Source organism: Eimeria necatrix, genomic scaffold (genome assembly GCF_000499385.1).
Source record: "Eimeria necatrix Houghton genomic scaffold, Enh_scaff90, whole genome shotgun sequence".
Classification (NCBI taxonomy): Eukaryota; Apicomplexa; class Conoidasida; order Eucoccidiorida; family Eimeriidae; genus Eimeria; species Eimeria necatrix.
The window spans coordinates 80,916-107,367 of record NW_013654699.1 but is presented as its reverse complement, the minus strand read 5'-3'; the positions used below and the strand labels follow the sequence as shown (position 1 = coordinate 107,367).

General features: G+C 51.0%; 7 protein-coding genes across 7 annotated transcripts; 5 read left to right on the top strand and 2 right to left on the bottom strand.

The window, feature by feature from the left end:
- Positions 1-1,334: 1,334 nt before the first annotated feature.
- Positions 1,335-2,557, top strand: ENH_00082580 (hypothetical protein, conserved; the record flags this gene model as incomplete). The annotated part of the gene is made up of 2 exons (XM_013583352.1): positions 1,335-1,403; positions 1,736-2,557. The coding sequence occupies 2 exons, from the start codon at positions 1,335-1,337 to the stop codon at positions 2,555-2,557; spliced, it is 891 nt and encodes a 296-aa protein (XP_013438806.1).
- A 697-nt stretch (positions 2,558-3,254) lies between these two features.
- ENH_00082570 (hypothetical protein, conserved) lies at positions 3,255-9,513 on the bottom strand (the record flags this gene model as incomplete). The annotated part of the gene is made up of 12 exons (XM_013583351.1): positions 3,255-4,137; positions 4,234-4,376; positions 4,538-4,888; positions 5,105-5,368; positions 5,539-5,797; positions 5,998-6,089; positions 6,627-6,716; positions 6,898-7,076; positions 7,169-7,245; positions 7,376-7,529; positions 9,060-9,151; positions 9,446-9,513. The coding sequence occupies 12 exons, from the start codon at positions 9,511-9,513 to the stop codon at positions 3,255-3,257; spliced, it is 2,652 nt and encodes an 883-aa protein (XP_013438805.1).
- Positions 9,514-10,813: 1,300 nt separating this feature from the next.
- On the top strand, positions 10,814-14,073 carry ENH_00082560 (Conserved Plasmodium protein, related; the record flags this gene model as incomplete). The annotated part of the gene is made up of 2 exons (XM_013583350.1): positions 10,814-13,397; positions 13,658-14,073. 2 exons carry the CDS (start codon positions 10,814-10,816, stop codon positions 14,071-14,073), a joined length of 3,000 nt encoding a protein of 999 aa, XP_013438804.1.
- A 2,677-nt stretch (positions 14,074-16,750) lies between these two features.
- ENH_00082550 (peptidyl-prolyl cis-trans isomerase H, putative) lies at positions 16,751-18,071 on the top strand (the record flags this gene model as incomplete). The annotated part of the gene is made up of 4 exons (XM_013583349.1): positions 16,751-16,958; positions 17,212-17,291; positions 17,455-17,814; positions 17,985-18,071. The coding sequence occupies 4 exons, from the start codon at positions 16,751-16,753 to the stop codon at positions 18,069-18,071; spliced, it is 735 nt and encodes a 244-aa protein (XP_013438803.1).
- A 301-nt stretch (positions 18,072-18,372) lies between these two features.
- ENH_00082540 (hypothetical protein, conserved) lies at positions 18,373-19,566 on the bottom strand (the record flags this gene model as incomplete). The annotated part of the gene is made up of 1 exon (XM_013583348.1): positions 18,373-19,566. The coding sequence occupies one exon, from the start codon at positions 19,564-19,566 to the stop codon at positions 18,373-18,375; it is 1,194 nt and encodes a 397-aa protein (XP_013438802.1).
- A 3,398-nt stretch (positions 19,567-22,964) lies between these two features.
- ENH_00082530 (ATP-dependent heat shock protein, putative) lies at positions 22,965-24,361 on the top strand (the record flags this gene model as incomplete). Its single annotated transcript, XM_013583347.1, has 4 exons — positions 22,965-23,492; positions 23,732-23,857; positions 24,023-24,084; positions 24,208-24,361. 4 exons carry the CDS (start codon positions 22,965-22,967, stop codon positions 24,359-24,361), a joined length of 870 nt encoding a protein of 289 aa, XP_013438801.1.
- A 137-nt stretch (positions 24,362-24,498) lies between these two features.
- ENH_00082520 (hypothetical protein) lies at positions 24,499-26,108 on the top strand (the record flags this gene model as incomplete). Its single annotated transcript, XM_013583346.1, has 7 exons — positions 24,499-24,532; positions 24,624-24,703; positions 25,009-25,095; positions 25,196-25,331; positions 25,658-25,723; positions 25,812-25,878; positions 26,054-26,108. 7 exons carry the CDS (start codon positions 24,499-24,501, stop codon positions 26,106-26,108), a joined length of 525 nt encoding a protein of 174 aa, XP_013438800.1.
- Between the last annotated feature and the right edge of the window lie 344 nt (positions 26,109-26,452).

The following is a 26,452-nucleotide window of genomic DNA, read 5'->3' as shown; positions in this document are numbered from 1 at the left end:
ACGTCATTCTCCCAATTAGCTGACCCACTTAACAAGCCATCTTGCTGCATATGAATCAAAAACGCGGGTAGTGTGCAGTCTGGTGTGCACAAGAAGGCCAAACAGAAGCTGCTCTATTTATGCAAGTTGTGTTTTGTATACTGGTTATTGGCATTTGGAGGAAAGGAAGCATGATTTGATGTCTGCGGGGCCAACTGCTCTCGCTGATGCAATCCACATTATGCAGGTGCAGCTGGCGATGCCGACAGCTTTTCCAGATTCGAAGTTTCGCTAAAGGCAATGACAGAATCAAAAGGGCGTCAATTCTGCTGCAATATGGAGATGCGGAACATGTTTCCAAGCTGCTGAACAACGGTTTTTGGTGTGAACTTGGGGAGCCTACACCCCGTGCTATTCCAATAGCGGCGTTTTCGTCTAGCATGCCGACATGATATGACATGCAGAAGAGATGCATGTACTCATAGAATGGAGAGTAAATGCGTACGTTCTGCACGTCACATCATATCAGTATCATTTACTCATGGTAGAAAAAGTGCAGCTGTTTAAGAAACGGCAGGAGTTTTCTCTTTGCATTCTTTGAACGGGCTTAGAACTGCATTTCGAGTCTAATTGCCATCGAATTTGTTCCCAACGCCAAAGCTTAAGGCGCCTCATGACTGCAGTTGCGCGCCAAGATGCAGCAGCTCGCTTCGCGGCTACTACTGAATTCCTTATTTCGTCTTTTTCCGGAATGTGGGATTTTCACTTTTGTTGGTACAGTAGTCGCTGGAGCGACAGACCCTTAGATCTCTCAGCCCTGAGCAACCATAATTTTTTGGCGTCCTCCCCCTAGTAAAATCGCTAGATTCTTTTGCAATTATTTCAGGTAATCATGCGAATGCCTTAAGCAAAGATCTTTTGCGCAGAAGTTTCACAGGGCGTCATCACTGCTCTCACACCAGAACACTATATAAAGGAATAGGGCAGCGTACGTACTGGTCACTGAACCCTGTACAATAACTGCGAATAAATAGCCCTATAAACTATTTTCAATCAACTATTCATTTCCCGCCTTATTTTGTAGGAGGGCCATTGCTTGATCAAAGAACCGAAAACCGAATAGCGAGTCCCACGGTGATCAGAGTGGCTGCAGCCCCTTGGTGGGAGATACTGTTCATTAGAAGAAACATGAGCCCCAGGGAAAGCAGCAAATAAACGGACTTATGGTGTCTGGTTTAGAACAATATACAAATTGGCTCACAATTAAGCGTTTTCCGGCTTATTTTGCGGCCATTTGAACTTTTACCTCACCCTGCTGCGCGTTGCTTGTTGCAAGTTCTGCCGAGGTGGATAAGATGAGCAAGTTAAGCGCCTTTTTTGAAAAAAAGAAGAAGAAAGTAACTAAAGTTACAGCTCCACCTGAGGTAAGACCAATTCTCACCAACACTAGGAGAATGGATGCGGTGGTCCCCTGTGCAGCTGTTGTACAATGACGGACGTGTGTTGGAATAGTCAAGTATCCGCTTTTTGGTCTTCAGATAGGGGTTTCTGAATTTTTTCCTACGGCAATACGGCTTTGTTTTCATCTTGCCTTTTTTTGTTGCCGTGCAGTGGTGTGATGCTGAGAGGCTTGGCTTCGTCTGCGCTGTAAAATGCCCAAACAGCAGTTGCTGCATCTCATTACTACTCCTTTGTTACTCCATTATCATTCAGCGCACCAATGCTATTGTGGCCTATATGATTTCGTTTGGTGCAGCTGACGCAGGTGGCTGAGAAAACAGAAGAGCCCACTGCCGAGGATGCCGCAGGATGGAGCTTGGAGCCTCAACAGGAAGCAGCCTGGGCTGCACCTGCCCCCAGCCCAGCATCAGGCGGTGAGGGGAGTCTGGGTACTTCACTGAAGGTCAGTGCAGTGGGAGCATACGAAATTGAGAGCAAGAAAGACAAGAGCTGGAGCACTATGAAGAAGCTGGAGGAGGAGCAGCGCAGGGGTTTGCAGGAGCTTCGAGAGCAGGAAGCCCGGGAGTTACTGCTACAACAACAGCAGGAACAGGGGATTGAAGTGCAGCAAGATACAGTCACTGACGCTCCTAAGCCTCAAGAAATGACACCTCCAAAAGAGGAAGAACCGAAGCTATGGGTCTCAGCACGTGTTCTGCGGTCTGCAGAAGGCGGTGGACTGCTGAGGAGGGGAAGGGGGGCCCCGGTGCCGTCTTTCGACGATGACCCTGACCTGGCGACGGCAGTTCAGATGGTTAACACAAAACAGCAGCCGCAGCATCCGGGGAAAAAGCAGCAAAACACACGCAAGAGCCCCTCAGAGCCGAACGACGAAAGCCCCTTGAGCACTTCGCCATCGACGAAGTGCGATGAGCAGCAGCAGCAGCAGCATGGCATCAGCAACATCAGTGACTCTGAGACCTCAATCGCAGGCCCTGCAGCATTCGTCTTCGACGTACAGAAATATGTTTCATTCGACGGACTGGCTGGCGTTACTTCCCCCCTTAACGCCGAGCTTGTCAGACGCAAATATGAAAACAGACCCTCATGGACCACACTGACAGTAGCGCAGGCTTAGGGTGGCTTCCACTGCTAGCAAAACGGGGACTTCTATGAAAGATCCCGTTTTAGAGGCTGAGTGGCACAAAAGTGTCAACAAGCCACAAAGATTTAGTTGAGGCTGCGGATATCTGAAGCGAAAGGAACTGCAGGACCAGACCTTCGTTTTTATCGAGGTTGGCGGGCCCCGCACATGCCACCCTTGTGGAAGACATTGCCAGCTAGAGTGACAGAATAGTTGAACGAGCGCATCTTTTGTCTGGCACGGGGTCCTGTGCTTATTGTTCGCAACGGCGGCAGCAGAAAACCGACGCTTTTGCGGGATAGACACACCTTATGCGTACTTGCTGTTGTACTGGCAGCACAAACAGCAGCGGCACGACACTAAGCATAACTGGTTCGCTTGCAGAGTGCTGCGGCTGCATATGTTTCATCCACGAGCTCCTCACTTTTCGCTGCCTTTGCACATATTGATTCTCTGTCGGGCGCTTGCGTGCTGCCACTTTGTATCGTAAAACCGTCAACAAATCAGAACAGCAACTTATGGGGCAGCAGCGGTCGCAACAAAGTAGTTGCGGCGACAAAAAACTCATTTTTTCCACGTAAGTCTCCAAAGCAGCAACAGTCAGTTAGTGGTTCGGATCCCTAGAAAGCCGAAGCAAACAGGTTGCAGCAGCAAGTATCGCGGGTACTGCAAGTGCTAGCCACAATCCTGACTAGCTGTTACTTGCGCGGTTTGTTACATGGAAGCTTGACAGGGGTTCGGGGCCCCTGAACACCGTATCAGTATCTTGGGGCGTACATCTGGGGCTACAAGGTGCCGCTGCTGGAGCATCTGGAAAGCTTCTGTTCGTGGTTGATGTGCTGTGCCTGCTGTTGCGGGCTCTGATAGGTGAATGTGCCAGGGCAAATGAAGCCCCCGCTATGTTGATGCTGTTCCTATTTTCTGTTGCTTCTTCACGGCGTTGTTGGCTGCTGCTGCTGCCATAGGTGCTGTCGGGACTGGGGAAAGAAGGCAAACACTCAGGTGCAGCAGCGCCGCAGTAATGCTTATTTTTGCTGTTATCTGAGCTGCTTAGTCGCCTCGGGTTGCTTCCAGGGAGCACATGGGGACCACAGCTGTAGCGTCGCCAGTTCGCGGGCGCCGGGGTGCTGCTGCCGCTCCTGTCACTGCTGCCTATGCTGCTGCGACCGCTTCTGGTGCTTAGGGTGCCCGCGTTGGGCCACTGCGGGGCTTGTAAAGGAGTAATCTGGTCATTCTGTTCCTGCTGCAGTTCCTTGGGCAGTGCCCGCAGTTTTTCTTGCTGCTCCTTTTGCTGCTGGTGGACTGAACGTATGCACGCATTCATATCCTTGAGAAGCTGCTGCTGGTGCTGCTGCAGCTGCTGCAAGAAGCCCTGCAGCTGGGAGTAGAAAGCAATCCCCTGCTGTTGTTCACTAAATGCCTTTCTAAGATGCGATGCTTGCTGCTGAACGGCTTGCTGCATCTCTGACGCAAGCTTCTGTTGTTTCTGCTTCTGTAACTCAGCTTCCTCAGACTCCGCAGCAAGCAGTTCAGACCATCGCTGCTGCGCCGCCTCAAGTTGTAGAGCCACTTCCCTAAGCGCAGCAGCGACATCAACCTAACATTCGCAGCACTGAAAAAACGCCATGCGCCAATAAGCACTAGCAGCAGGACTGCATGATCGTACGCACTGTATCCTCTTTTTGGTGCTTCTCGCGGCCTCTCGAAGAGCTGCAGATGCTGCCGCTGTGCATACACTTGCTGCCGGGTCAGGGCTCGTTGCTGCTGCCTGTCGCAGCTGCTGCAATACGTGCTCCGGGAGCAAATGCTCAGACTGCAGCAGTAACAGCAATACTGGCTACACGCTTATACGTGAATGGGCCAGTAGCAACCAGTGCTACTCCAAAAGCGCACCGACAGCAGCCACAATGACAGCAGCTGCAAAAGCTATAGCCACAACCTAGATGCCATGAGGAGCTCTGGCTACTGAACTACCTGGCACAGCTTGTTCTGGTCCTCTTGCAGGCTGTAAATGCGAGACTCTAATTCAACAAGGGCAGCATGCGCAGCATCGAGGCGCTGCTGTAACAATGGATGATGTTGCGTGCCGTCTACCACAGAGGTATGCAGGCGCAGTAGCAGCTTCTGCACGAGCTGCTCTGCATCTTTCTTTGTTGCACACAGCAGCTGCTCCAACGTAGGAGCTTGAGCAAAAGCTTTATCCAGTCCTACAGTAGTCCCAGAGGTTCTGTCACTTTGGAGTGCGGCCATACACGGAAGCAATTTCAAAATGCCAAGGGCCTCATACATTCGCGTGCCAATCATTTCGTTGGCCTTTTGCGCTTGCTGCAGGCAGCAATGGCAGTGACACACACACACCAAACATGAAGCTGCAGCTGCGCTGCAGCGAAATGCAAGTGTTACAGGTGGGCCTTCTCGAATCTTAAAGGAAGCGCTGTCGTAGATGGAGTAGCAGAAAAAGCAAAGTCATCAGCCAGAGCTGCAGGGCTAATGACAGCGGCAGGGCTAGTGGCAGCAGCAGGTGCAGCAGTTGCTGCTCACCTGTAACTTTGTGGCGTAAAGACATGCGCACTCCATCAGTTCTTTGGTTTTACATTCAAGGGTAAGAAATTGCTGCTCTTGGACTCGAAACTCGTCCTGAGTGGAACTGGTGTGCTGCTGCTGGCGTTGCTGCACCAGTAACTGTAGTTGGCTCTGCAGCTGGTGCTGCACTGTGGCCAAATGTATGCCAGCACCTGCAGACAGCTGCTCAAGCATTTGCTGCTGCTGCCTCAGCCTCTGCGCGCCTCCCAATGACTGAACGGACTGCAACAAAGCAAAAGCAGTACACAGTGATGCAGGTAATCAGGGTCTCCCACCCTTGCTTGGCACGTACACACTGCAGTAGCAAGTACAGCAACATCATTATCTTCTCCATTATCTTGGATGAATTTAGATGTTCCACACAGCAGCAGCGAAACAGCAAAACGGATTACCAGCAGTTCCTGGCTGCATGTACTGGAGAATTCAAAGTGGAGATCAGGACTGATGCCTTTGTTGCTCTGCAGTGGGGGAACTTGCCCCTGTTCATCGCTCCATTGTTGTTGCCCGCGCTGCTGCCGCTGTGGGACCTCCTGCGCAGCAGCAAGCCTGCTGCGCAGCGCACTAGGCAGTTGCTCCTTCTGTAGAAAAGTAGCAACTCGGGAGAGGAGGCCGTTGGCTTCTTCATTTACTTGAGCTGTCAAACCCTGGAACCTGCACAGCCTTGACACTGCCGTTCACGCTGTTTGTGCTCTTTCCCCAAAGCAACGTGACACCGACATTGGAAAAAACTAGAACTTCTGCATATAAAGCAGGGTGAAGCTGAAAGCTAGGGGAGCCGCGGCCCTGCGATGGCATGAGAATCACCGCACCAGCCACACGAAAAGAAGCAGCATGCATCAGAATTTACTTACAGCGCCTGGTACTCGTCAGCTAGCGCCCGAACCCCAGCAGGGAGCAGCGCGCTGAGCTGCAGTTCAGCCCGGCGATTAGGGGGCAACACATCCTGCACAGTACAGCGACGAAGGCACAGAACCGCCAAGAAACACGCAGCAGTACACGAAGCCAGTGCATTCGCGTCTATATATTTTGCATGTGTGTAGAACACATATAAATAACTTACGTACACAAAAAGCGTGTATTTTTCGCTTGGCATGGCCATAATTTCATACGCATGACTACGTTCAATGTGGTCCTATCTGGGTGCGGGCATCGAACACTTGGGCTATGATTCATTTAATCAGAGTTAACAAGCAAAGAGGGAAGCGTTCAACTTATCCTAGGCAATGGAGCAATGGAAGCCAAAAGAAAGGCAACCAACTCGGAAAATAATTCACTGGGCACCAAAGCGCTACATGTATTCAGCTGTAACAACCGGAAAAGAAACGAAATCTTCATATGTACCATGTATGGACTCAAGAAAACGGAGAGAAAAGGCCTAAACGCATATATGCTCTTGAGCGATCGTATATGGCTACGGAGAGAAACCAGTAAAAATATCAAGGTGCTGTTTGCTGCTGTTGGTGGTGTTGAAGAGCCCCACCTGCAGCGAGACCTGGGTTGTACCCCGTAGACCGGAACTTTCCTCCAGTGGTGGAAGAGCGGACATTTTTGGGACAGGCTCCATGTACACCTGAATAATAGCGGCAATAGTAGCAACAGCAATAGCAGCAGCAATGTTTGTCTTGTATTCTCTGTGAGAAGTCACGGGCTGATTGCCGCCACTGCTGCCGCTGCAGACAGAACTGGTGTCGAGCAGGTGCAGTCCTAGTTGCTGAGCTATGGAAGCCAAAAGCAACGGAAGCAGTGCACACGAGTTGGTTGTCCCTCTTAGCCATCTTTAACAGCGCATCAACAGCGGCACGAAGCTTTGCTGTCTGTAGCCTGGGAGCCTCAGGAGTCCTAGCTAGGGCAGCAGCCGCTGCAGCTTCCGCCCTTGATAAGCACTCCTCTGCCAGCGTAGCGCGAGCGACAAGCAAGCCGAAGCCTTCTCCTGCAGCAGAAACAACAAGTGAACATGTACTGACGGTTCGATGTAGTAAAAGCCGCACAGAGGCAAGGACAGAAACTTGAGGCAGATATTACCTTCAGCCTCTGCTGTTTCTTTTTGCTGAAGCGCAAGCTGCAAATGCGCGACCGCGGCGTAGCACAGCTCCTGTGACCTGCACCAGTATCAGCAGCACGAACAAGTGATTTCTTTGTACGACATATCAACGTGCACAGGCGTGTCCTGCCGCTCAAGTGCAGCTGGAGCTAGGAGCTTGCAGAAATACACACAGATCTACGGCTTACTTGCACCAGCCCTCCAACGCCGCAGCCTCCGTTGCCTTGCTACTCCGCTGCAGTGCTGCAGCAGCGCCAAAAGCAGCATCAGTAGCACCGTAATAAGCAACCACAACCGCACCAGCTTCGTGAGTTTCTACCCAGCAGTCGCGGTCAGTAAAGCCTTAGGAAATAGAGCAGTAGCAACTGCGGATGCTACACCTGCAATGCCTAGCACTAACACGGCATGAAAGAGGCCTCCGCCGATACCCTCTGTTGGGCCTCCTGCAACCCCGCCGCAGCAGCAGCAAAGAGAGACGAGGCGTGGGCAGCCAACTTGGAGCGAAAGGAAAGACTCATAGATTCTCTTGAGGCGACTTCATAACAAACCGACTGAGCCTGGCAGCACAATCACGCAGCAGCACTATCTACTAATACTAGATCGCAGCACTTGTGACAACGGATAGCGAGCCGCACTGCAGTAAAATCTTAGCACCCCGAACAGTAGAGAAGTTATTTATTCCTGCTACTGTTGCTAATGCTGTGGCTGCCAATGGATAGCAGCAGCTGCTGCTGGAGCAACTACCGGTGTATCTGGGTAGTAGCCGAGGTGTCTGCACGGACATGTGCAAGAGAAAATGCAGCGAACGCTCTCGCATCTGTAGAGACTGTCTTCACAGAAATGGCCAGAGATTCAGCCATCGTAAAGAGTGACGCAGCCTGAAGCACAGACAAAAATAAGACTTCGACAGATACCTGACTAAGCACAGAAGCTTTGACCTAGGCAGCCTGATGCATCTCACAGGCACAAGCACGAAAGAAAAGAGCAAGTGGTACATATATCACAAAACTAATCGAAGGGGTTTCACCAACTTTAGACGGGCGAATGATTCACGAAGGACACGAAGGCTGAAGAAACCCTACTCATGTGGGTCACGTCACACCGCTAGCTACGGTGACGGAATACCCCCCGTAATCTAAAAAAGTGGTACTCAAATAGGGGCATGAGATAAGAAGCTAAATAAGAGGCCACAGACAAGGAAATGACAAGGAAAGCGATGTCGCGAGCAAGTCAGAATGCAAAGTAATGACAGTCGGGGGTGCAGCGACACCAACTTTCAGCGCACTCGAGAGAACAGTGAAACAGCCTCCTTATGATGAGAGCCCTCTGCCCTTTGCAGTAAAACGGCTCGGTTGTGTTGTAGGGCCGCTAGGGCAAAAACGCAGCAGCATAGCTCCTCTTCAAGTGTACACAGCGTCCGGACAGCCGACGCAACTGTACCTTTCCCTCCCCACAAACTGCCGCCGCTACTGCTGCTATTGCTGCCGCTGGGACAGAAAAGAGTACACAACCATGGCAGCTGGAGCCTCAGGGCAGAGCTGGGGGGTGCCCGTAGGGGCTTCCCAGAAAGACGAGAGGAGACAGCACGGAGAAGGCTTCCATATTCAGTTAAGCGTGCTGACGCCTCCTCAGACGCACTTCGCGCTGAAGGAAAATCAGAAGGATGAGCACCAGCAGCAACAGAAGTAGAACTGGTAGGATAACGAGGCCCGAAGACAATCACAAGCAGTCACACCGGCACAGTTGCCTGTACGTCTGCCCTTAGGCATTAAAATGCTGTGGACAGAAAGGCCACTGAGCTGCTCTGTGAATGCTGCCTTCGTCGCCGCTGCACCAGCGGCAGCTGCTTCTGGTGCTGCTGCTACTGCTTACGGGTGAGAGCAGCAACAACAGCATCCCTCAACCGCTGCAACTCCGCGAAGACGTGAGCAATTTCAGAACATTGCAGCCAGCCAAACTGCTCACTGTGCGCAAATCAAAAGCAGCAGCAACTCGCGCAGTTGCATCAATTAATTCTTTACCTTTTCCTACGATTTGAACCTGGGCTGCAAGCACAAAGGCAGTGGAGCGAATTGGAGGACGTGAGGAGACCCAGACGGACTTTCCGGGCCTTCTAGGAGCTCTGACGAGTCAACAAAATCGCCCTAGAAAAAACCAACAATGCACCTTTAGATTTTTTGACAAGCCCAGTGCAATCACACAACCCACTTAGGAACGGGAAGAAACAACTAGCTGCAGAAGCCATAGCAGTGGCTCACCTGCAATATGCCTCTAGAGGGCCTATGAGTTGCCCCGGCAGAGGCACGTGAGAAGGAAGGCGCCGCATTGCATGGCCCTTCGGAGAACAGGCAGAAACACCAACAGAAGCCGTGGAGGCTGCAACGGCAGCAGCGCAAAAAATATATTAGTGGCAAGGTCGGCGGCAGCAGGGCCGGCGGTGGTTGCGACAACCGCAGCTTCAGCTGCGTTTGTAGTTGCACGCAGCAGCTGCTGCTTAGCAAGACGATCGTGTAGCTACTGGTGAATAGTTTCTCCTAGTTCTGCTGTTGCTGTGGCCGCTGTTGCAGTTGCTGCTACGCCCAGTGTCGCTGTAGACGGCTTCCTTGGCGCGAGGCAGAAGTCACGGATCTGTGGGGGTAAAAGTAAATGAATGGCAGAAGGAGACAAGAATAAATGCCAATAAAGGCCACGAACGAGCCTCTAGGTCGCACGTATCACTTGAAGCAGTAGCCGCAGCTGCTCCAGACGCTGTTGCAGTGGTGTCTCAGATGATTAAGGGATTCTGTCCAGCAAATAAGTGAGTTCGGCACTCTACAAAAGCCATTAAACATAAACAAAGTGACTAAAATGTGCCATGGTGGCAAATTTTAGAGTCAAAGCTGTCCCAGCAGTGCGGATCGAGTGGGGTCGGTGTTAGCAGAGCAGTATGGTAGCAGCAGCTGCTACTGCTGCCATTGTGCTGCTGCTACCCTTTCTCCCACGGTATTCAGTCTAGCTCTGGAGATGCGTGGAACAACTTTTTGGAAAAAGTGGCCGCAACACTTCCGATTATTTTTAGAGGAAGTACGGTTTCTCTCCCCCACTGTACGGTCTTTTAGCAGCAACAGCGCCAACACAAGTTACGGCAGTTCTGGACGGCTAGCTGCCGTAGCGTTGTAAGCATCGAGCGCAACATTGGCTTTGTAGTTTGAAGTAGGCAGTCAATGTTACAAACTCACAGCAGCCGAATGCTTGCCCTTCTGCTTTCCCTGGCCTGCCCAGCGTGTACAGCAGTGGCGAAGGCTGGAGCGGCAGCTGTTGTCTCGCATCGAGACCATTACGCAGCAACCTCGGACCGATCTCATCACCATAAAAGCGCAATCTGGAAGCGCCACTGAGCGCTGGAAATAACTTGCAGTGACCCACCGCAGATGCAGCAGCTACTTCTGCTGATGCTGCGACAGTCGTTGCTGTTGCCGCGGCGACAAGCAGGGCTCACAGGAACACACAGGAACAACTGAGGCGTATCAGCAGCTACAACGGCAGCAGGGGAGACAGCAACGTCATCAGAAAGTCGTTACTGCCTTTAAAGCAGAACAAACAGCTAACGTTCCTGCAAGACCAACGCTTCTTCCCAAGGCATCATCATGGAGCCTAGCAGCAGCAGCTTGGACGAGGGGCTACAGCCAAGCAGCACAAGTGAAGACAACAGCAATACAACGCGCAGCAGCCAAAGCCCTGTCAGTAACGGCAACAGGAGGAGCAATGGCGGCAGCAGTGGCGGCAGCGCCAGCAGCAGGAGTAGCAGCAGCGATGGCAGCAGCACCAGCAACAGCCGAAGTAGCAAAAGCAGCAGTAAGGGCATCGCCAGCAGCCTTAGCAGCGAGGAGGAGGTCGTGCCATCTTCTTCCAGCAGCAGCATGGAGGAGCCGGCAAATAGGACTGCTTTGAGTCCGAGCCTCAGCTGCCGCCGTCGCCGCAGAAGCAGGAGCAGTAGCGAGGTCAGTGCTTACAGCAACAGCAGATACAGCAGCGAAAGTGAATATTTTGGAGATCCCCCTGCTGGGCGGCGTTTCAAGGAGCAGCAAGAGGAGGAGGAGCAGCACGATCAGCACCAGGAGCACGAGCAGCAGCTCCTGCAAATCGGTACAGGGAAACGAGGTACGAGGAGTTCCCCGAATAACACCGGAAGCAGTGGCAGCGGAAGCAGAAGAAGTAGCAGTAGCAGCTGGAGCAACAGGAGGTATCACGGTAGCAGCACGCGCAGGAAGTACAAACCTGCTTTGCCTTCTCGCTGCCGAGGTACATTTACTGCTTCGGCAGACGCAACAACAGCTGCAGCTTTCAAAGCAGAAGCATCCGAGCAGCCTTTGCTGCAGCTTGTGGCTTTCGATGACATACAACAGACTTTCACTCGCAGCCAATGCATGGCTAGCGGCCGATGGTGCTGCTGCTGCAGTTGTTGCTGGAGACAGTCTCTGCCTCTACAGAGGCCCCGCCGCCCTGTGACAACTCAGAACGACACAGTTCATGACGGTTACAGCAGCACGAGCATGAATGCCGTCAGTAGCAGTAGCTACAGCAACGACAGCGGCAGAAAGAATAACCGAAGAATTGAAACGGTGCAGGGCTGTCGTTGCCTCTGCGGCTCCTGTTGCTGCCGCGCCAGCAGGCAAGGCAACGAGAACAGCCGGATGGCAGCTGATAATATCAATGAAGTCTCCCCGCAAGGCGGTCTCGAGGCGCAGTTGCTCTCCGCAGGCATTTCTGCTACTTGGGGACACGCAAACAGCAACAGCAGCAGCAGCAGTCCGCAGAGGGGCGGAGAGTCTCGCGGGTCTGCTTCATTTGTAGTGCAGCAGCTAGCTTCAGTGCACATGGGACTCCCTTTACATCAACAGGAACAGCTTCGAGCAGCAACAGCAGCAAGTATGGCAACTTCTTTCCGGCAAGACCCCCATCTGCAGGCGAGGGCCTTACTGGAGCTGGGAGCGGCTTCCGAAGCGATCCCAACGTGGGATTTGTTTTTGGATTATAGGAAGCCTAGCGGACTGCAGCAGCACCCGCTGCTGCCGTCGGCGATACAGTTACTGAGGCGACTGCCGCGTTTTGCGCTCCCTTTGTACGATCAGCAGCTGCTGCAAGGCGCGTGCGAGGACTCTGTTCTATACCCAAAATTCCAGGGCCTCGAGGTCCCCTTTCGGCTTCTTGCCCACGACCTACTTTTCCTTGCCACTTACTCTTATCTAGCTGATCTGCCCCACTGGCTGAGGCCTCCCATTAGGCTTCTCAGGATTGTAGGATTCGTCTTGCTCAACGCAGAGCTCCACCAAAACCAGCTTCGTGAGGAACAGCAACAGCAGGGAGAAGACACAGAAGATGAGGCGCAGAATCGGGATCTTGGCGTCTCTAGGCGCATGGCACTTGAAGCACCGTCAGCTGCTGCATTTACTGTATCAGAGGGAGACGCAATAGAGCTGGACGGAGCGAGCCCGGAGGCCATGGAGGCGTACCACCTGCAGGGCCTCGTGCTTTTTAATCTTCAAATGATCATTAATGACTTCTCGCCTACACTCAACCGCATAGAGGTATTATGTGATGGCAGCTGTATAGTGAACGATAACCCCTACGCTGCGCTGCACTCCCTCACGGCATTCTTGCAACAGCACGGCTTCTCGCTACACAGCTTCAGGTATAAACGAGGCGGCAACATGGTCTCAAGCAACAGCAGTAATAGCAATGACGACAACAACGGGCTACGTCTCACAGCCGCGACAATCCGAGCAGTTGGACAGGAAACTCACCCCAAGCAACACGAGGCGTGCAGCACCAGCATCAACAGCAGCAGCAGAAACGCAATTGAGGCTTTTATTGAAACGTGCAAACGAAGAGAGGGGTTGGAGGAGAACAGGGTTCAGCTGCTGCTGAAGCAGCAGGACGGCCCGCTGAACCGTTCCGCGGCGTCCTGTTCTTCCTTCGCGGCAACGGCTACTACAGGTCCCGCTGCTGCAGCAGCAGACAGCGGTGCAGCGGCTTGTGCTTGCTGCCGCTGTCGAGGGGACGACGGTTCGTCAGAGGCTGCTGAAGCAGAAGCCTTTATTTCGGCTGCTGCCGCTGCAGATAGCGATGAGCTCTCAGAATCAGACGGAGACGATGTTGATGGAGTGCTGCGGACCCACACTTTGCCGGCAGACGTTTATACGGAAAGTGCGTCAAGAAGCCGCGGTTTAGGTAAGCCATAGCTGCTGCCATTCATACTGATTCTTCTGCATTTGCCATCTCTGGTGCTGTTGGCCTGCCCGTGCACTGTTGGTACAGCTACAGCAAGAGCACGACTTGAGGGCCATCAGCAATACGTGTTGCTGCTCCAAACCTGGCTACAATGGTAGCGCTGCTGTACACCGGCAGAATGCCACGGGAAAAGCTGTCGCAGTCGCTGTTCTTGGTCATCTTTTTGTATTAACTGCATGTGCTCGTTTGCGTTGCCTCAGGGGATGCAGTTGCTTCTATCTTCCATTCATTATTAAGAGCTCTCGACGATGACCGCCAGCGAAGGAAGCATCAGCGGCATGACACCACTCCCCGCGTATCTATCCACTCCGTCCTGTACGTGCGAACCTCTCTAAATGCTGCGGAAGCCCGAGCAGCAGAAGAAGCAGCAGCAGCAGCTGCGGCTGCTGCTGCAGAAGCAGAAGCCCATGAACGCCGCCGAATACAGCATGACTACGAGCTTTGGCAGCAACGCGAGGGACAGGAGCAACGGCAAGAACAGCAGCAGCGGCAGTTGGAGCGACAGCAGCAGCAGATCGCAGAAGAAGAGGGCGATGGCGACATATTTACGTTCTTTGGGGCTGACAGTTTACGACCTGATGAGTCCTTCCTTTCTTTCCTAGACGATTTGTATTAATGCAAGACAGCAAGGGATGCTATGGGAGCTCGCAGAGATCCACTGCGGTCGCGATGCTCTTTTTTTTAACTGAAGGGCCCAACCCTGGAGAGGTTCACCGCCATTGCTTCTGTTGCTGCCGCTGTTAACACCCCTCTCCAAAGAGCAGTCTAGTTGCTGCTCTGAAGAGGGCATTTTTGTTCTGTGATGTGCTGAGCAAACTAAAAGTAGAGGTCAGTGACGTCCGGAAAGTTTATATTCGCCACTGTGATGCGCACTCACGAATTGCAGACAGAAGAAATCCACGCAGCTCGCAGCAGAGCTGGCTTCTGTAGAAGCCAGCTCTGCTGAGCCCGCTTCTGTATGTCTGCCTACGGTCGTTTGATTTTAGCAACCGATTTGTATGCCGCGAAGAGGCACAGACCGAATTCCTTTTAAATACAGCCCAACTGGTGCTGTAGATCCTTCATTTTCTAACTTCTCAATTTCAGAGGCATCTAATTTTTTTCCCGAAGCTTCTTGCCGATACCCACATTCTTGCGAAATGCTTCTCGCAATTCGAACTCGAGTTCCGATGACGGTGATTCAGTCAGAGAGCACTGTACAGCTGTACACCAAGTCGGACGCACGACGTACGCACCGGACTGGATGCACGATAGGACTGTTAGCGTTGTCGCCTCTGTTGTCATTCGTTGGGCACGCCTTTAGATGCCACAGATCGTAAGGCCAGGACGGGACTTCATTTGTATGGGCGTTTTTTCTTGTTATGGTCTTCGTGTCATAGCCATTGCCAGCACTGCGTGGCAATGTGCCTTAGTTCAACGGAGGCTATCAACTGACTTTAGATGGGGATTCTCTCAGCGATAAATAATTATTGGAGTGGCCAGTAGAACTCGGTGTGTCTCCTAGTTTAGTCTCTTTACGCATAACACGGCAGAGTGCAGTGACCGTCTAGGGCATTGGACAGAGACATGAGAGCTTGTGGGCGGTCATTACTGAAAAAACAGTATCAAGACAAACCATTAGCAAGCTCAAGTACTCGCAAATCCTAATTTTCTTCGGTTTGAGGCTTTTTAGGCCCACTTACACCTACTGGATGCATGCGAAGGGGAAAAGCTGTATTAAAGGTTGACAGATAGGTTATGTTCTCGAGGGGTGAGAATTGCCTGCAAGGGACCGCACAGCAAAACATCGGGGGCATGCTGGTGCATCACTTTGTGGCAGTGGCACATCAGTACAGAAAGACAGAGCAGTAAGAGTAGATGCAGCGCTCTCTGTTTCCAGCGCTGCGGGCCAGTGCCTCAACAAGCTTGCTGGCGTCGGAGGATTTGATCCGGACCGAGATTCCCGTAGCACAGCACAAGCCGCCGTGCAATGCGTATCCCTTCTCTATAATATTCATAATAAACGTTTCGCCAAGCCTCTCCTTATGCACGTGGAAGACCAGAGTGCAGTCATCAGTGGATAGGCTTTTGGAGTGCCGGCGTGCGTGCATGATACCGTCGGAAATCAAGTTAAGCTTCTAATATACAAATTCAAATTGACGACTACAGCATGCTTCTGGTGACAAAACTAGATTGTACAAGGTTTGTGAAGGTCAGGTCCACGGTCACTCCCTCGACTAACCCACACCGTGGAAAGGCGGAAGTTCTGAATTCTGCTGGGCGAACTGAAAGGACCTTTGCAAGTTGTCCCTTACGATACAAAACTGTACTTGGTGCTACAAAATTATGTTGCTACAGAGGTTATCCGTCTCTAAAATGCTTTACAAATCTTGACTAATCTACACAATGGACTACGTTGCAGCTCAAACCCTGCGTTGCAACTCCAGTGCTCTACGCCAAGACCGGCCCAATATATTTAAGGCTAGCTGCCCTAGAAAACACTAAATCTAGACTCCTCACGCAGCAGAATGACCAATTCCAAATTGTAAGATCTGTGTACAGAGCACGCTGGGAACCACTTCGAGTGACAGCTCCCTTATCTTCACTGTCATTTTCGTTCTCATTGACTTAACGGTAAGAAACCCGCCTATCGCCTATGTTAACGAATGTAATCAACTTCTTGTCCTTATTCTGGTGGTTGTCGCAACGCGGCGTCTTCAGGCTTCAGTTTCCAAGCCGCCAACATGGTGGTTGCCTCCACACTGTGGCCCTCGTCATAACACTGTCTACAGAAAACGGCAACTGCACAAGATCAAGCATACACTGTCAATGAAAAGGGGTAGCTGCAACAGATCATGCACAAATATACGCTTTCCCCAGCCAAAATTAAGGCTTACTTGCCCTGTGGTTTGTTGGAGCCCTTGTTGGCAGTACCGTTGGCCCCAGCATGCCATTGGAATGTCGTTGCTGCATGCAAGCCCTTGTCCGTAGTGTATGAGTTTTCCTTGGCCATAATTAAAACAGTTTTATATCTGCGTACTTGATATATAGGCATTTATTTTAGCTGTGCGCCTACCTGTTCGTGCTCTCAAGCCGCTTCGCGTTCTTTTTATCAGCTGCTCACGATATACCGATCTACTACGTACAGATCTCCTTCCTTAAACCGCTCCTGGCTTTTACACGGATTTCAAAGTAGCCTTTTCCGGACGCAGGTCTGCGCTCTGTCGTACCTGCTGCCACACGGGGTTTCGTGAGTGCTGCTGGGGCTTCCTTTGCACATTCTGCTCGCCAGTTACTCATCGAGAAACAGCAAGATGGCTGGGGAGAGTATGGAAGTAGGAGTTGCCGGCTTCTCCTACGCAGACGCTCTGGCTGGTGGATCGCGGCCCTTGACAGACCCATCAAATCCTGTCGTCTTTCTAGACGTTTCTGTCGGATCGCACGCAATGGGAAGAATCAAAATTGAACTCTTCAAACACCTTATGCCCAAATGCGCCGAGAACTTCAGGCAATTCTGCACGGGTAACAGCATCCCGCTGCTGCTATTGCGGAGGATGCTTCTGCTGCTGTGCTGCTGCAGTTAATGTGCCTGCTGGAGTGGTCATTTCTTTGCTGGCTTGACGCGGCTGCAACTGCACGGGCAGGGACTGCGCGGTGTCTGTCTCTACTTGGAAGGTGTAACAGCACAATTACGCCGCTGTTGGCTTGAGGTTCGCTGTGTTAAGCGCCAAGTCTCAGGTTTCAAGGTTTTCAGTTTGCAACCCGTGCGCTTCAGGAGAACACAAGATGAACTCTGTTCCCGTTGGCTACAAAAATGTCAAATTTCACAGAGTACTTAAGGGCTTTATGATTCATGTGAGCCCTTTTCTTTGAATTTGGCGGCATTTCTTATTTCGCTTCAGCTTTTTGCTGCCGGTGGTGCTGCTGGCCGTCTCATCAGATAACACTCGCTTTGCCTTTGCTGTGACAGATCTTCAACCTCTCACTGTTTTTTGTGTCAGTGCTGTTTCCACTGCAGGGTGGAGATTTTGTGAAAGGTGATGGAACGGGCAGTTTGAGCATATACGGCAGCAGTTTCCCGTTGGAGGCGCCTCCTCCGCCCGAAGCGATCCAGGGTTTGTCGGGCGCTGCTGCAACAGCTGCTGCAGCAAAAGCGATTGCAGCTGGCTCTGTGCCGCACTTTCGCGCAGGCCTTTTGTGCATGGCTAACAGCGCAGCATCTAGCAGCAAGCAACAGCAGCACCCCCAGGACCCGAAGCAGCAGCAACAGAGAAGCGGTACAAACGGCTGTCAATTCTTCATCACCTGTGGTTCTTGCCTGTGGCTGGATGGACGCAATGATGTCTTTGGGCAGGTTATTGGCAGAGACTCATATCAGGTCTGCCATAATATCGAGCGGTTGTTTCTATTGCTGCTACTGCTCAGGCTAACATCGAGGGTTGCTTCTGTATCTCCTCGCAGTGCTGGTACCGTATATGCTCTTGATGTGCTCACGGCTGCTGTGTATGAATTGCAGTTGTGGTTTCACTGTGCGTTCTGTTGCTGCAGGTGCTTCGGAAAATAGAGCACGTGTCGACGGATGCCCAAGGCATGCCTAAGGTGGATATCACTATTACAGAGTGTGGGGAGTTGTAAGGGCCTGCAGCGGCACCAGAAGCTGTTGCAGTAACACCGTTTAGGGGCAGGTTGTCGTTATCGAAGGGGCAAAAGGAACAGTTGGCATGTAATCTGTCTTTAATTTGACGGCAAAAATGCAGATATAGGGTTCTCGAGACTGACAATGTTATCCCAGGAGTTCTTTGGCAACCAGCTACTACTCTTGATCATAAAAAGCAACTACAGCAAAAAAGACAGTAGTAAGAGTAGAATTCAAGCTATTTACAGTTAAGGGCGTTCAGAAACTAGGGCAGCATTTGGAGTAGATCTGAGATTCCGCCTAATTGCCGGTGAAGAAGCTGCTGCAGCCAGCGCCCTGACTACCGCTGCTTCTGTGCTGATTGCTCCGCGGGCTGTGTCGGGAATGCAGCTGCTGCAGCTGAGGCAGCAGCCGTAGGAAATGGTTTAAGAAAAATTCAGTGGCGGGGTGTAGTTGTGTGAAGGAAAAGACAGCTGTGGCCCATGGAGGTCTCTGTATGGAGTGTCGTAGTAGCTGAGACTTAAAAACGTCGAAAGACGCGGAAGGAGAAAGCCGCTGCTGCACTGATTGTCTGTATACAGAAATCAGAAGAGCCAGGAATGTAGAAACGGCACGCGGGGAAAAGCTGTTCAGCCGGCAGAAAGCGACGGCAGACAGGAAATACTCCAGCGCCACGCAGTGGGCTGCTGCGGCTTCTTGATCCTCGTGTTGCTGCTGCATCTCCTGCTGTCGCCGCTGTTGGTATATACCCTGCTGCTTTATCTGCTCCACCGTATGCTGATTCGTCAGGGAGCCAGCAGCCAACTGAGAACTGTCAGCGGCAGCAACAGCCTGCGGGCGAGCTCCTGCATCCTCGTGCCTGTCTACGCCTACTATAGATACCCTTACTGGGGCAGTCAGACTGGACCTTCTGCTGTTGCTATTACTGTTGCTGCTGTTTTTCGTGTTACTGCTGCTGCCGTTGTTACGGACTGCTGCAGCATCCCTTGCACGGCTTTCTTCTGGTGGATCGCCCAACTTGTGATTCCCACTGCTATTGCTTTGGTCTCTGTTGCCGCCGTTTGACGAGCTATGTGGCGGAATTGCAGCCGTAGACTCACGAAGCTGTACAACGAATTCCTGTAGCTGTAAGAGCCTGTCCAGCTGCCTAGCCAGGTGCATGGGGTTTTCCTGCTGCAGCAGCGCTGCTGCGTCGGTTGCGCACAAAAGGGTGTTGGTGAGAAATAGAGGCTTGCGAGAGGCAGCGAGCGCTGCTTCTGTGGAGAGAAAGGAACGCACCGCTGCAGCTGGTGCCTTTACGGGCTCCAGTACAACCGGCTGTGTTTCTAGAGAGACGTCTCTTGCTGCTCGTGCTGCCTGTGAGGCGACGGGTCCTGCTGTAGATGGGCGAGGTGATGTGATTCCATCGGCTGTTTTTGTAGCATATTCAATGGCGTTGGGCTGTGGGGAGCCAGCGCAAATCCCCTCAAGGGGCAGCGCGCTTGCTGCTGCCATGGTGAGAGAACCTCAGCTTACGGCTGCGCATTGGACAGCCAAACCTTTGGAAAAATATGGGGACTGTACAATTATTTGGTTAATTTATCCTCTAGTTTTTGCATTTTAGGTATTCGTTTGCATTCACTCGCAGTGACAGCAGAGAAGACCTCACTTGAGGATGGGGCTGGCTGGAGGTCCCTGCAACGGTGACCTCGGAACAAAGTGTTTGGGAGGCAGAGGGTAGTTCTCAGAGGTTACTCACGTTCCAATTGATGAGCAACTTAAATTAATATGTGTTTCAGATGGAGCGTCTTTCGAGCGAAATCTGCAGTTCACCACACAAGACACACAAGTGACCTCCGCACGAACACGAATGTCAACAGCGTTTTGTACCCCACTCCTCATATTTTGCTCGCATGTTTAAAAAGCTTCTAATAGCATAATGGCTAAATAGGGAGCATAATACTTTGCCATGTCGTGGAACTTTTGGTCGTCCTTGCCATTTGGAAGCATGTGGAGCGACATGTGAAGCCGCAAGGCATGCTTGCGTACTTCAATGTTACTTATGCTTGTTCTCTTTATTCATGCAGATTTTTGTTTGAATCGATTTACGCTCAAGCATTCACTCCCACGGCGGAAACCGGATGATTGACAAAGTACCCAAGTTACCCACTATTTGAGGCATCACAACCCGCCATTCGTTAGTGCAGCTCACTAAGCATCTGTGCTGCAGCAATATAGAGATGGCAGTCACTCTACGGGTAAATCTTGAATGTGTACAAACGCAACCCGTTTCATATTTTCGCAGACGGCTCCGACTCGAATGTTGATCATACGTATCTTTTCTGCAGATTACGGGCTTGCTGCTCTTTTTGCTTGCAAAGGTCTTGCCTGATCATACATTTCCTCCCTTCACTCCTATAAAGAACAGCAACGGCATGGCGATCTCCTCTTGCGGTTATTTATCGCCTACGTTCATAATTCGTTTTCAACTTCGATGGCAAAGTAGATGTATACTGCCCATAGGGTACTGCAGTAGAAAGGCTTAAAGACGACTAGCTCTCTGCGTAGAAGCGAATTTCCTGGAAATCTAGTACGGAGTTTCCCCCGCAGATGATGAGGTGACGAAAGGGTGACAGGGCCTGTAGGAAAAGCTTGCATAACTATCACAGGGAAAAACAAGGCATTGGCGCTGCATGCTCAACTCCGCAAGTGCAGCTTTGGCGCTGTCCAGGGCTATAGCGGAGCCCTGTGGCAAATGGGTTCCTTATGAACTGTCTGCATTTCAGTGACAGCATTTCTTGTCTTTAATTAACTTCAGTTGCTGCTGTGCGTGAACGACTACACCTAAGCAGCCTGCATTTACACGTGGTGCCTATAAGCGCTACTATGAGCTCATGGACCTAAAAAGGATAAACCGTGAAATCCAAAGCCCCATGCTGAAACTTTTGGGCGTAAGAAGGTGACAGCAATGTTTCACGCACAAGGGCTGCTCAGAGCTTTTAGGCCGCGGTCTTGGCGCTCTTTGGCACTGATACTCTTCCACTCACGTTCATTAATGCCAAACTCTTACGAGGCACGCTAGGGTTTGCTGAAGTGCTCGATGGCAGACTCGGTTCTATCAAACTAAACATAGAAGGTAAAGGGTGTCTGGCTGTCCCTACTGCTTGATCATAGTATATTCAAAGAACAGTTTTTTTTTTCTCCTTTGTACCTTGAGTTGGATAACGAAATGGCATTTTGTAATTGCTTACTCGCTATTTGTTTATTATTGCGCTCCATTTGCCGTCGCTTTATTTACTCCAATGCTTTTGCTGTGCCCGCGAGACGAGTTCAAAGCTCCGGGGCCTTCAGTAGTGAGTATAACGTTGTTCTCTTTGGAGCGCATAACATGGAGTGAATAACCAGTTCGTAAATCGCGCATGTGTACCCGCACTCTTTTAGTCTCATATCAAGGCTTCTCAGCTTCCACAAAACGGGTGTCTTGTGTCCAACCTTTGGAATACAACTGAAAAGATCTGTATGAAGCCCTACAGGTGGACTGCTTAGCTTATGGGTGTGGGGGGGTCTTTAGCTGGGGGCAAGTAACAGCAACACCCTTGTTGTTGTGGCATACTTCAGAGCTGCCCATAGCCGTCGACAGAAATTAGACTCTTCTTGCATTGTCGCCCTAAACGGAATAAACCACTATGAATGGGCCCATATTCCAAGGCTTGCAGTATAGCGTGAATGGACTTTGTGCGTTTAGTTCATGTCTCGTTAATCCGTTTAAACTCTGTTGCTGTTGTCTCATATTCCGTGGCCGAAACTTAGATGTGCTTTTGGAACACAGCTAATGAAAACATAGACCGTTTCATGGACTGAGAGACACGAACAGAGATCCCCAGAGAGAGGCAGCGGATGTTAGCATTTCTCGAAAGACAAGGTGGAATTGCACTTCTCGAAAGACCAGGTGGAATACCTTCTGAACGCCCTCTCCAATTTTCGCGCTGAAATTGTGCATTCAGTTCGCATTACTTGAGGAAAAATAAGCTATATGACAAATTTAAGTTTCATTCCAAATAAAGCAAGATGAACAGTGAAGGGCGACTCCGACTGCAGACAACACATTCTTCTTGAATACATCCATTTTAGGCAGCCAAGCCTACTTACACGGCTCGCCTACATTATATCTCCATAAAAGTGTTACTTCTTAAAGTAGAATCACTTTGATGTAGTCTGAGGAGCGTCTTAGTGAGCTACAGCTTGTTAATGCAAATCTACGCGGAAACGAAGTACAGGAAGTCACTCTTGGCCCACTGGTACGAATGGAGTTTTAGCCTGAACCTAAACATGACGCCCCAATCTGGATAAGGTAATGCCCACTTTTGGCTTGGACAAATTTCTCCTCACTTGTTTTCGTAGAAGAAATGTGTTCATGTGTCGAGGTGAGCGCTGGTCACCCAACAGGTGCGGCTGGGAGGGCGCGACAGCCTAATGGATCGATCGAAGATACCATAAAATAGATTTCACAACAAAACTGAATACCTGATATGAACAAGGATGAGACTACGGCGATAAATATTTGACAAGCGGAAGTACATCAGGGAGTACCTTTCGGTGGCACCGGTAGGCAGGTCCAGGAACTGATTCCACTGTCTATGCGCAAGTGCGGGTATGGAGATTTGTGAGATGTGTAAGTCAATTTTTAATGCATAGATACACCTTCATTGGCTTTTGTGATTCGTTGGGGTGTGTTTTGCCGTCCCTCTTGCTCTTCCAACGGAGTCACTTAAAGAGCGACCCCCCAAGAGCTGCCGACTGGTCGCTGCGCACTGAAAAGCTGCACAGCGCGCCGCTTCTGCCTTCGCTTTTGCATAAATGTGTCTTCCAAGGCATTTTGCATCCGTCCTGCAGTAACTTTTTCCGGCACCCAAATGCTGGCGAGGTGGGCGGCGCCTGCACAGCTTCGGTCGATTCCGAGGCGGGTGCCGTCTGTCTGTTCCCCGTCCCCTAATGTGTTGAGCAGATGCGGCAATGAAAAGCTCGCCTTTGCAGTTTACAAGAGTGGCTGCAGTAGCGGATGCATAAGGGGCTGCACCACTGCTGCGTGCACGTCGCAGTGTCAAGAAAGGAAGCCATGTGGTTGCTGTGACCTATGGCCGAAAGAGGCTCGACGGGGCAGGCATATACTTGCTCTGCAAAGTAACGCTGTGAATCAGCCACAGGATGGTCCCCGTTCCAGGTGGAGGGGCTCACAAGGTGCATTTCAGCCTGTGCCCCAGTCAGCCTTTGACAACGAACCGCCCCTACAAATAGAAACTGGAAATTCTGTCGCCTCGCTCAGAGATATGTCACGTTCCCCTCAGGCTCTTGTTAAATACCTTGACAACTATATTGTGGGACAGACACAAGCCAAAAGGGCAGTTGCAGTCGCGTTGCGTCAGCGCTGGAGGCGCCGGCAGGTGGGTAACTCGTGTGCGCCCAGCCACGGTGGAGCTCCAACGAATGAAATGCCACACGGAAACGGCAACAATGTTTTTTCAGAGTGGAGACTTTTGTTAAACTTCAGGGGGGTGGGCGTGCTCTTCTGAAGGAGTCAATCAGGGCGGCATCCGATGCGCTTGTTACTCTTCATACATTCTGGTGGGCGTGCAAATTCGTCTCTTACTGCATTTCTGTGTTTACTTTTCTTATATGCCAGGTTGCCGACCCCGAAATGAGGGCCGACATCACGCCGAAAAATATTCTACTGATAGGGCCCACCGGGGTCGGCAAGACAGAAATCGCAAGGCGCCTAGCAAAGCATCTGGATGCTCCTTTCGTCAAGGTGTCTCTCGAACAGCCTCTTACACTAAGATTAATGTGTACAAAACTTCCTAATGTGTTTATTGCACTTGACACAAGCCCGAATGTCTTGCATAAACGCTGCAGATGAAGAGAAATAATAGAGTGTGCTTTCAACCGAAGTATAACACAATGGAAACATGCGCAGGTTGAGGCTACCAAATACACGGAAGTTGGGTTTCACGGCAGGGATGTCGATCAGATTATCAAGTAAGTCGGGATGGTGGTAGCACACGTCGGTTGCTTGACTGGAATATGCATAAAAGATCATTCGAGTTCTGCTTGTACTTCATTGCATCGGGGCTTCTGCCTAACGTTTGCTTGGGCAAACAGGGACCTCGTCGAGGTTGCAGTAAAGCAGAAAAGGACAATCCTCGAGTCCCAGCTGAGGCTTGCAGCTAAGGAAAAGGCTGAAGCAAAAGTTCTGGAGGCACTGGCTGGAAAAATGCCAGTAAGTTGGCTACGCGGCGAAGACACACAATTTTGATGCCAGACAGACTGAGGGTTGTTCACAGAGCTGCCTGGTGAGAGCGATTTTGCGCATGCATGCAGGCTGAAGAGTACTCGATGTGGCTGCGGCACCTGCGAAGAGGCTCGCTTGATAATAGGCGCATTCAGATTGACATGCCCATGGTACCATCTGCCAGTCATCAAGGCGGTGCGCAAATCCCCAAAGTGGCAATGGAAGAGATGTAAACCATTGGAGTCAAGGCAATGCTGTTTGTAGTCTTTGCCCTGTTGCCTTGCAGTTCTATCGGATATAGAAAGTGCTATGAGAGATGCAAAGGACTCGAGAATGCCGCCACTATTTACCAGCGGTGCGCTGCCTATCAGGTCTTTCTCGAACATTCAATAGCTCTTCACTTTGTTCACAACTGTTAAGCCTATTTATGGTTGCTAGTTGGAAGTGAGAAAGGAAACATGATATAGCTGAGCCGGTGGATGTCCTCAACAGATTTCCGCGTGATCGAACGACGATATGTAACAATCAAAGAGGCCCTTTCGCACTTAACGCAGGTGGAACTCGACACCATGATCACAAAAGTAAGTCAAGCAAAAAGCTTAGGTGCAGGATTCAGTTGTCTAATGAGAACTTGACTTGAGTAGCCGCTGTTGTTCGATTGTGGATGTCAGGATATGGTGATTCAGCAGGCGGTGGAAGCAGTGGAACAGGAAGGCATTGTGTTTATCGACGAGATAGATAAAATTTGTTCCAAAAGCGTGAGAGCCCCAGAGAAGTAATCGAAGCATTTCCAGAGGGCTAGTGCACCACCTTATTTGCAAGTAAGGGAAATGCTAATGTGCAGTGGCTGGTGTGCAGGGAAGTGGTGGATATCACGGCCCAGACGCATCTGATGAAGGCGTGCAGAGGGACTTGTTGCCTCTACTAGAAGGGTCCACCGTGACAACTCGTTACGGCGACATCAGGACGGACTACATATTGTTTATCGCTTCAGGTGAGCTTGCAGACAGCAAACAGGGAGAATCTTTTTGGTCGCCAACAAGAAGCAGCTAAGGCACTCAAATGTCTACTCCACAGGTGCTTTTCATTCGGTCCGGCCAAGCGACATGCTCGCGGAGCTCCAAGGACGCCTCCCTGTGCGCGTCACTTTGAACCCTTTGTCTGAGCATGATTTTCGCCAGATTTTGACGAGGACAAGGCACAATTTGATTGAGCAGCACAAAGGTAAGACCTGCGCTGCCGTGAAGCCCTGATTCTACAACTTGCTGCATGTTCGCGTTGCTAGAGATTCGTGATTTCGGTGCTATTGTGCTTGCTCAGCGTTGCTAGCGACGGAGGGCATTGTTCTAGATTTCAGAGATGACGCGATATCAGAGGTGGCTCGTGGTGAGTTTTGCTTGCAAGGTCTGCAGCGTAGTGTGTTGCTATAGCAGACTGGCAGCCCTTGACAGGGACAGTTGCGCTTTGCGTGCAGTGGCGTGGGAAATAAATTCCCAAGTTGAAAACATCGGAGCCCGTCGTCTCCACACAGTCATCGAAAAGTAAGCCTCTATAATGGCTCCCGTGGTTGGCCATTGGTGAAGTTCAACCTGCGCTAAGCAGGCGTACTGATTGATATCTTGTGATGTGTTCGTGTCCTTGGGATGTGTTGACCTCCTACAGTGTCCACTGACGACAACCTAACATGGCTGCATTTGTTCCATTTACACTGCTCAGGGTCTTGGACGACATCAATTTGAATGCTTCGCTCCACGCTCCCGGAGCCACGTGAGCTGCCCACAGAATTCTTTTCGATTAGTAGCCTGGCCTATAATTCTCAGGACACTTACGACCAACACAGTGTGCTGTGGATTGCCCTACGCAGTGTCGTCATCGATAGACAGCACGTACTGGAGAGCGTGAGCTGTCTGCGAGAAAAATTCGATCACTCGAAGTTCATTCTGTAGTGTTTGGCACCTTGGGGTGACGTATCGCTTTCAGTTGCCAGAAACAGCACCATGTGCGGGCACAGTGTACAGAAAATATTCAAGTTTTCGGTCAAAGAAGAGTACCCGCTATTTGGTCTGCCAGGGGTAAACGTTGCGCAAAGGGAAGGCACTGTCAAATGCCACCAAG